The sequence below is a fragment of the Phoenix dactylifera genome, unplaced genomic scaffold (genome assembly GCF_009389715.1).
Source record: "Phoenix dactylifera cultivar Barhee BC4 unplaced genomic scaffold, palm_55x_up_171113_PBpolish2nd_filt_p 000328F, whole genome shotgun sequence".
In the NCBI taxonomy this organism is placed as follows: Eukaryota; Viridiplantae; Streptophyta; class Magnoliopsida; order Arecales; family Arecaceae; genus Phoenix; species Phoenix dactylifera.
The window spans coordinates 229,096-238,304 of NW_024067792.1; the positions used below are offsets into that span (position 1 = coordinate 229,096).

Below are 9,209 nucleotides of genomic sequence, written 5' to 3' on the forward strand. Positions count from 1 at the left end.
CCACCAGTTGCCCCTCCTCCTCAGGCCAGCTCACAGCTCATTTGCCGAGGGGGAGGAGGTGGCGGGCTCCTGTTTTGCATGCCGGTGGGGGTTTCTCCGTTGGCCATCTGGTGGTCTTGTCTTTTCAGCCCTCAGGCGGGAGATTATGGCCATCTTGGGCCAGCTAACCCCTCCCTGGCCCAATACTATTCAACTGGGCCCTACAGTATTGGGCCCGGTCTGTATTGGGCCCGGACATTACAATATATATATATATATGATCGAGTATAGAGATTCTTACTTTTATCGCAATCCAATGCAGCTACAATGTTGTCAATCCATAGGCAACATATCCAAACAATTTAATATCAATATAACACCAACTTATTCCTTATCAATCACTCAATATTTAATAAATCAATTATTCAGTAATTACCTAATTTTAAAGTTATGATACTTGAATTATCCATATTCTCTATTTTTTAATGAAAAATTAAAATAAAATGTTAAGGCCTTACCTCGGTTTAGAAACTAGAGTATAAGATCTTATTAGGCTTTTTTCTGTTCGAATATCTGCAGCCCCATACAAAATCAAGGTTGCCTATGAAAATAAATTTGTATAGAAAGATATACAAGGCCAGCTAGATGACAATGCCCAATTATTCAAATCAATCAGCATAATGTAACTCGATTTATTTGAACAAAAAACATATATATCCAATCAAAAAAAATGTAATAGATCAAGAGTTATCAATTATGGGTTTAATAGTAGCTGACAACAGTCGGAGTGAAGGAAAAACAGGGTCGACTAGGTAATAGTGTCCGACGATCTGGGTTAGTCTGCTCTGACCAATCACACCAGTTAACTCATGAAACAAGAATTAGACCATGATACAGGTAACACAGCAAGAATTCATAATAATGGAGTCCAACGGTACTGGACGATAGTCGGAGTAAGGCTAGCGCAATGGGTCATCGCATCGACACTAGTCTAGAACCATCTACTAGGGTCAACCTAGGTCCGCAATAAGAATATCTAGGACCCTCCTACTAAGGTGCAAAGTATCTCGATTAGAACCTACATACGCAAATGACTCTCCCTCTACGCAATCAAATTCGATTATCAAAAGAAAATCAAACAATGGACTAGTAATCTAAACCATCTACTGATGTCCAGGAGAGGTCTATCCCCAAGTCCTCTGAGACTCTGTTACCATCTATCTGGGTCAACTAGAGAGAAAGAGGCACCAAGAAGGAAGAGGAAGAAGGAAGAGAGAGAAATTATAGAGAGAAAATGAGGGGAGAGAGAAAGAGAGGGAAGACGAGAAGAAGAGTGAGAAACTCTCTCTCCTCTCTTCACGAACTGCCCGCCCCTTCCTCTCTTCCTCCTCGCAGATCCAAGGGCGTGGTGGCCATGGTGGCCCACCCCCCACTCGACGGCGGCCATGGCGGCCGCAGCCCCAGCCATTGGGCAGCCAGCGATGGCGAAATAAGGACAATGAAGACTGAAATAGGGCACCTCTGCTTCGGTGATTTTCCAGCGATTTGCTGGCTCCAATCATGACGAACAAGGACGGAAACAATAGAGAAGAAAGAGAAGGATATCGACGTACTCCGGTGATCCTTCCCGACGAAAAAATAGAGGAATGCTTGGAAAGGAGAGCTCGAAATCAGAGTGATTTCTTGCCTAATCTTTGGTGGAAATCAGAGGAGGAGGATGGGGATCTTAAATAGGCCAAGATCCCATGTTTTCTAGTGTTTGGATTGCTCTATAATACTAGGTTTCAGTCGCAATCACAGTTGAATGAAGGGATGGAGTCCCTGCTGGAGTCTTGTGCAGCGCACGTGAGGTGTTGGGCTGACCTCTTCGGGCCAACCCACAGGCGCAACTCTTGCTACGGGCTACTACACAAATCAATATTAAGTAGTCATAACGACAAATGTTTCAAGATGAAATTCCATTGCAATGTTATCAGAAACTACAAGCTCCTCATGTTAAAGTGATAGTCTGCTGCAATCAATGTCATAAGAAAGTTAACGATTCAATGTAGAAAATGTAAAACAATTATACTGTTTATTGGCAAAAATGAAATAAAAGAGCTAGCTGCGTACAATATGTCTGGATTATTAAAAAAAAAAAAAAAGAAGAAGAAGAAAAAGGTACGCGAGGATTATCCAACTAGCTCTGAGATGAAGGCCGTTCTCATGATGACACTCATGTAGTAAAGCAAGTAGCATTAGCAGGTAGGGAAGAGGGGAACCTGAAAAGCAGAAGAACCTGTACTATCACTAGTACTGCCTGACCTATTTTACTAAACAGTACTTTTAAAACTGCTCCTTGCTATTTAGATCATGTCTCAGGATCATAATGTATTTTATGTACATCCAAGGCCAACTTCCGAGTCAAATCAAGCCCTCTTCAAGTCCTTTCCATCTCACCTCTATCCATGTAATCTTAGGTTTACGGTTTACCATTCTCTTTGCCCTCAGACACTTCTTTTCCTCACATTTCAAGCATCCATTTGGTGGGAAACAGTGAGAGAGGGAGAGAGAGAGAGAGAGAGAGAGAGAGAGAGAGTCATGGGTTTTTCCTTTCCTTGTCCAAAGTCTTCTGGTAAACAAAACAAACCTATGGAAAAAATTGGAATCATTATGATCAATAATATAAGGAATTATTTTTGTATAATTTCAAAAGCTTCCAGTCTTTTCCACTCTAATGAAGTTCAAATCCATTGCTACATTACCTATTTTGGAGAATTGAGTTCATGGCTCTATGCCTAGCTAATTCTTAAGAACACGCACGTGTGTGTTCTTTCTTCGTTGCTCTTGAAAGGGTATAATAATATTATTGTAAAAAATAAACCTTATCACAAGAAAGAAAGCACATGGAAATACATATGGTTTAAGCAGTGTGCCCTTACGTGGTATTTCCATGCATGTGGGAGCCAAGCCAGGTTAAACGAGTTAAATAGATTTTTAATGAATTAAATGTATTTAAATAGGTTAAACAAATTGAGTAGGTCTGGTTAAATAGGTATTAAACAGATTTTAAATAGGTTAAATGGGTCGAATTATGATCTGACCTAATTATTAAATGAGTCAAAATAGATTAAATAGGTCAAAAATCTAAACCTAACCCCATAATTAGATAGCGCTCACACCATACATGGAGTAGTATGGGTGTAGAGCCCATCCAATTGCAGACACCGTGCAATTTGAAATGACCATAATGGGAGAATCCACATCTCTAATTTATATATGAATCTCGTTTATGTTTCCTATACGTATCCATTTGTTAACAAGAGAGAGAGGTGGGAGGGAGATAGTGGGGTTGGAGGGATATGCCAAGAAGATAGGCTTTTTGTTTTTCTCGGTGGATACACTTGGGAAGGAGAAGGAGAGGTGATTCTTTTGAGAATTCTAATGAGAAAAAAAAAAGCTACAATGACATGGAAATTTTGCATAAAAAGTTATATTTCAAAATTGAACCAAAGTGACAAACACTAACACTTGCCAAACTCTATTGGGGGCATTTGGTAACCCCAACAGGATCACCACGGTGATCTAAGATCCCCAATGATTCAAATACTGGGGTGATTTGATCCCCAGTGATCTAAGATCATTGTGTTTGGTTGGCCATGGTCCAGTGATTAATAATCCCTGGGTATCCATGAGTAACTTGTTTGGTATGGTACGGGGATCCAAGATCACCGACCACATAATACCACAAATACCCCTGATATATCTTAGTTAGATTTTTTATGTGTTTTTAATTTTCATAAATTAAAAATATAAGTCCATATGCTAATTCCTATAATAGCTTCATAATTTTGGCACATATTCTACTTTTAGTATCCCTTAATAAGTTTCTTTTGCTTATTCCCCTATAAAAAATTTCTTTTTAATTCTTTGACGACCATTCATGTTAATAAAATTTACTATAGAGACAATGACCAGGCGATCTAGCGAAATGCCACATATTTTCAGAGTGACCAATTATCCTTAATGCAATATGCCGCCAATTTTGGTACTGCAAAATTCCAAGATGAGCTGTTGCAGCACATAATTTCCATTTGATCGTGAGAAAAGAGAGGGGAATGGTTGAATGTCCTGGATATAATTTAGATAGAAAAAGTAAAACAGCAGCATATATACTGCTAACACTAAGAATGCAGAATCGGCAATGACCAAAAGAGACAAATTACTTATGAATAATCAGCAATATCCAAGCGATGTAGCGAAATGCCACATATTTCCATTGTCACCAATTATCCTTAATGCAATATGCCGCCAATTTTGGTATTGCAAAATTCCAAGATGAGGTGTTGCAGCCATAATTTCCATTTGATCATGAGAAAAGAAAGAGGAATGGTTCAATGTCCTGGATATAATTTAGATAGAAAAGACAAAACAGCAGCATATATACTGATAACACTAAAAATTGTAACACCCAAATCAATAAAAAGCCATAAACATCAAAACTCCACCAAATCCACAAGCATCTAAAGTATAACTGTGAGGAGGTCTAGGTAGCATCACACTGGATCAAAGTCAAATGAGGGTCTATATGGACCGCCCTCTAACTGTTTTAGCACATATCTTTCCTTGAACTGTTGAGGCAGGGTAAAAAAGAAGTCAATTTTGGACTTATCTTTGCTAATGACCTCGCCAGCAATCAACATATCATCCTCACTCAAATCTTCAATCTTCATAATCTCCTCAAACAAAGCCACACGCCTCTCATCACTTTGCCCCTTCTTCTCAAAAAAGTTTGCAATTTTTTTGAAGTCTTCCTTACTCCCTTCACATGCACTGCTTATCTTTCCCATCTCAGTGACCAAGTTCTCTATGATAGTATCATTGTGCTTTCTCTTTTTACTTACTAAGCTTCCTTTTTTCTTGCCAATTGTTGCAGTACTAGTACCAACGCCTGTAGGTTGGCAAATAGATGGCGGTGAATCTATTGCATTCGGAGAACCTCTCTCAGCATCCATATCATCTCCCAAACTCATAGTATCACCTAAAGCTTCCTCCTCTTTCTCAATTTGTTCACAAGCATCAGCTGGATCCTCTGCACCCTCCCCATTTGCTCTATCCTTACCAAACACAATTGACAAGTCTTCATAATAAGGAAAAGGCTTGTTTCTCAGGCCAGCTGCATGGGGATGACTCTGTCAACACAAAACAAAAATTATTAAACAATTTTAGAGATACAAACAAGTGAAGAATTATATTGAAAAGGCATTAGTTGAAAGCAAACTTAGAAAGCATATATTTTTGTAATACCTTCACCCATAGGTCATAAATATCTTTGTCTGCCACCACACATTTCTCTCTATCATTCCATCCAAATCCCGAGCAGTTTGGTCCTAACATTTCTGCAATTGCATTGTATTGCTTTTTTAGTAACTTCACATGATTTTCAATGTGTGGATTTCCTCTCAGTCCACAACCAGGAAGCTTTTTTTCCATCATTCTCTCCAAACGCTGGTGAAATCCTGGCCTAAATGTACCATTATCATCCTTCCAACCACCAGCATTCACTACCTCAATAAGGCACTCAACCAGCTTTGCATCTTCAGTCTTTGTCCAAATTCTTTTCAAGGAAGTAGTTATGTCTGCTCTTGTATTTGCTTTTTTATTCCCTTGAAAAAGTTGTTCTTCCATCCTAAAAATTAGACAAAAAGAATAATATATTGCACACATTGGACATAAGTAATTGTACATAATAGATAAAACAATAGCAAAATAGATGATGATGTTACAAAAATAACAGAAAAAAATTGTTCAAGTACAAATAAAAATTTCATTAAACATATTAGCCTATACATTTCGACTATTCATCCATTGCTCGAACATATCATTCGCCAAATTCTCTCTGAAAGCAGCCCGAGCATCACTTGTCTCTACATAGGTTATCCTATCAATAACTTCTTCCTCTTGTGAGCTAGTGACATCCTCAACAACCTCGATGTCCATTGGGTCAATAGGCATTTCTTCTCTGATAAAGTTGCGAAGAAGACAACAAGCACTAATGATTCTACATTGGGTTTTTACAGAGTAAAAAGACTTAGACCTTAGAATTGCCCATCTTCCTTTTAGCAACCCAAAGCACCTTTCTATAACATTCCTAGCTCGAGAGTGCTTCAAGTTCTTACTCATGAGCATTTGTGGGTTGTTGACTCTGTCTCCACTCATTCAAATGGTATCTTTGTCTTTTATAAGAAGCCAAAAAGCCTTCAGCATTTGCATATCCAGCATCACATAGATAATAGTAACCTGTATATTGTAAAATGCGATAATTACTTTCAAAATAAATAATGCATCACTTGGTATGAGAATTTGGCTATTCTATTTATCATTTTTTTTACTTACCTTCGGGCACCTTTAAGCCATTTCTCCTCAAAATAGCATCTCGAAGCACTCGAGAATCAGTAGCTGATCCTTCCCACCCAAGCAATACATAAATGAATTGCATGTCTCGAGTACAAACACCAAGGACATTAGTAGCAATCTCACCCTTGCGGCTTCGATACCTAGGCTTGTCGGCCTCCTCTACATTGACCTTTTTGTATGTTCCATCAAGTGCTCCGAGGTAGTTCTACATTTATAAAATAGTTTATTTAGTTTAGTAGTATAATTTAATTGATACAACTAAAAGTAGTGGTAAAGAGTACCTTGAACCACTTCCACCTTTCATCGGTGCAGTTCTCCGTCACAGCTTCAGGTTTCCGTAACAACATGGAATGGAGACGTAGTATAGAGTTGAGAACAACATAAAATTGTCTACTTATTGTCTCGCTGGAACGGGCGACTTGTCTCTTAATTATCCTATTCTTCAGATCATGTAAAATTATATGTAAAAAATATGGCAACCATTTCCTCTACATCCATATTTTTAGAGGATTTGAGTCTTCCTTGTGTTTTTAGTAAATGACATAATTTGTGAAAGGCTCTCCTATCCATCTGCATATTTTCAACAGAGGCTAAGTCACTATCAAATACAATTTTATCCAAATTCATAGACCTTATGTACTGCCTACTAACTAAATCCATTTTCCATCTTAATCTCAAATTAGATTGATTGCTAAATATGAGAGTAGTAAGCAATTGTATGCTGAAGTATATGTGTTCCATCATTTTCATTCGAAAAAGTAAGTCATCAAGTAATTGCAAATGCCTTGACCTTGGAAATCGAGCCATTACTGCAAACAATAATGCAAACAATTTAATTTTACATGGCAAGCTTTCTTTTAATCTCAAAAGAAAACCACATAAGGAACTTATCTATGAACTTATCTATGAACTTATCTTTACCATGCCAAGCAAGACCATAATAGGAATAGGTTATCCCATGGCACTTCATGGTCAAGGTGAAGGAAAGAATTTGTCCAGAAAAGGACAAATTCACAGGCATGGTACATAAATTCACAGCACAGCAACCATTCACTGGCAAGGGCATTATGATACTTTCACTCCATCTAACTAATAAAAATCTCATCCCACCATCTCTTGTACTCGAAGCAGCAACTGCAACATCACAACACAACAACTATCAACCCCTCTGCAAGCCAGGAAACTCTCCACCTCCCTTCCATCAAGGGGGAAGACTCGTAGCCAGCTCCTATTCCTGTTTTATATGAGTCCTTTGCTTCACACTGGATCAGGTAAGGAGCCTCCCTCTCCTCTCCCCCCTGCAGGCCAGGAAACTCTCCACCTCCCTTCCATCAAGGGGGAAGACTCGTAGGCAGCTCATGTTCCCATTTTATATGGGGCCTTTGCTTCCTTTTGGTCAGGCTTTGAAAGCCTCCATCTCCTCCAACACCCCCCCCCCCCCTCTGCAGGCAAGGAAACTCTCCACCTCCCTTCCATCAAGGGGGAAGACCCGTAGGCAGCTCATGTTCCCATTTTATATGGGGCCTTTGCTTCCTTTTGGTCAGGCTTTGAAAGCCTCCCTCTCCTCCACACCCCCCCTCCCCCCCCTCCCCTCTGCAGGCCAGGAAACTCTCCACCTCCCTTCCATCAAGGGGGAAGACCCGTAGGCAGCTCCTGTTCCCGTTTTATATGGGGTCTTTGCTCCCTCTCCTTCGCACCCCGCACCCCTCCCCTCTGCAGGCCAGGAAACTCTCCACCTCCCTTCCATCAAGGGGGAAGACCCGTGGGCAGCTCCTGTTCCTGTTTTATATGGAGCCTTTGCTTCCTTTTGGTCAGGCTTAGAAAGCCTCCCTCTCCTCTGCCGCCCCCCACCCCTCTGCAGGCCAGGAAACAAGAACATGATGGAGAGCAGAGTACATACCTGAATCTTTGAGGCCTCTCGGATCTCCGTCGGAAGTCGCCGTTGAATGCCTTCAGACTCCTTGACGCTCGCTGGAAAGGAGGGCAGAGAGATGGGAGAGATTGGAGCAAAGATAGGAAGAGGTAACGACTCAAGATAAAAATGGTTGAGGGGTATTTTGGTCTATAATTTTCAACTTAAGATCACCCCCAACCTCAAGGACGAGTATCCCATCACCGGGTTGGGGGTGATTTGAGGAGTGGAGGTGATTTAGGATCATCGCCACGTAGGATCATCGTGGTGCAACCAAACGCAGTGATCTCATCACCTCCACCCCCATCACCCTTGATCCTGGGCTGATCACCCCATACCAAACGCCCCCATTGTTCTCTCTCTCAAGCCTACTCTTTTCTTCATCTCCTGCACCCAAAGATCATCCTTTCCACTTCTCCTTCTCTTCCAAGAGGACCATCTCTTCATTCCATGTCCTTCCCACTGTCGATTCCACTTGATCTCACCACCCCTCCTTCCCACCATCCCACCAAGCTAAACAATCCCATCCTTCCTCTTCTCCCACCATCCCAGCCAATTTATCTTATATAACCATCTCCTTATTTCCTTTCTCCTCTCCTATATATCATCCAATACGGCCATCCTTTCCTCTCTATTTTAGGTTGCCCCACTCTTACATGCCAAAGCTGCTCCCACCTCACCTATTTTTCGCCAACTTCTTGATTATAATATGCACTTGATTTTGCTTATGCAATATATTACTCAACAGCTAGCATTTAAAAATAGATTCTTTTTAAACTTCTTAGGCATAGATTCTATTCACTTATATTGAGATCTTCGAAATCTTGTAGGCAAGGGCTAGTGCTTCTTTAAATGAACTATTACATGAGATGTAGTGGCAAAGTTTCGGGTAGAAATATAATTTCAAATAATGGAAAAGAAC

At 40.2% G+C, this 9,209-nt stretch overlaps 1 protein-coding gene across 1 annotated transcript; it reads right to left on the minus strand.

Annotated features, from left to right (window-relative positions):
• Window positions 1–4,407: 4,407 nt before the first annotated feature.
• On the minus strand, window positions 4,408–5,250 carry LOC103708116. Its single transcript, XM_039118236.1, has one exon. The coding sequence runs from the start codon at window positions 4,989–4,991 to the stop codon at window positions 4,515–4,517; it is 477 nt and encodes a 158-aa protein (XP_038974164.1). The 5' UTR covers window positions 4,992–5,250; the 3' UTR covers window positions 4,408–4,514.
• Window positions 5,251–9,209: the final 3,959 nt, after the last annotated feature.

Bases quoted from the DNA above. Each gene is read 5' to 3' on its own strand.
- LOC103708116 (XM_039118236.1), bottom strand. From the start codon at position 4,991: ATGAGTTTGGGAGATGATATGGATGCTGAGAGAGGTTCTCCGAATGCA.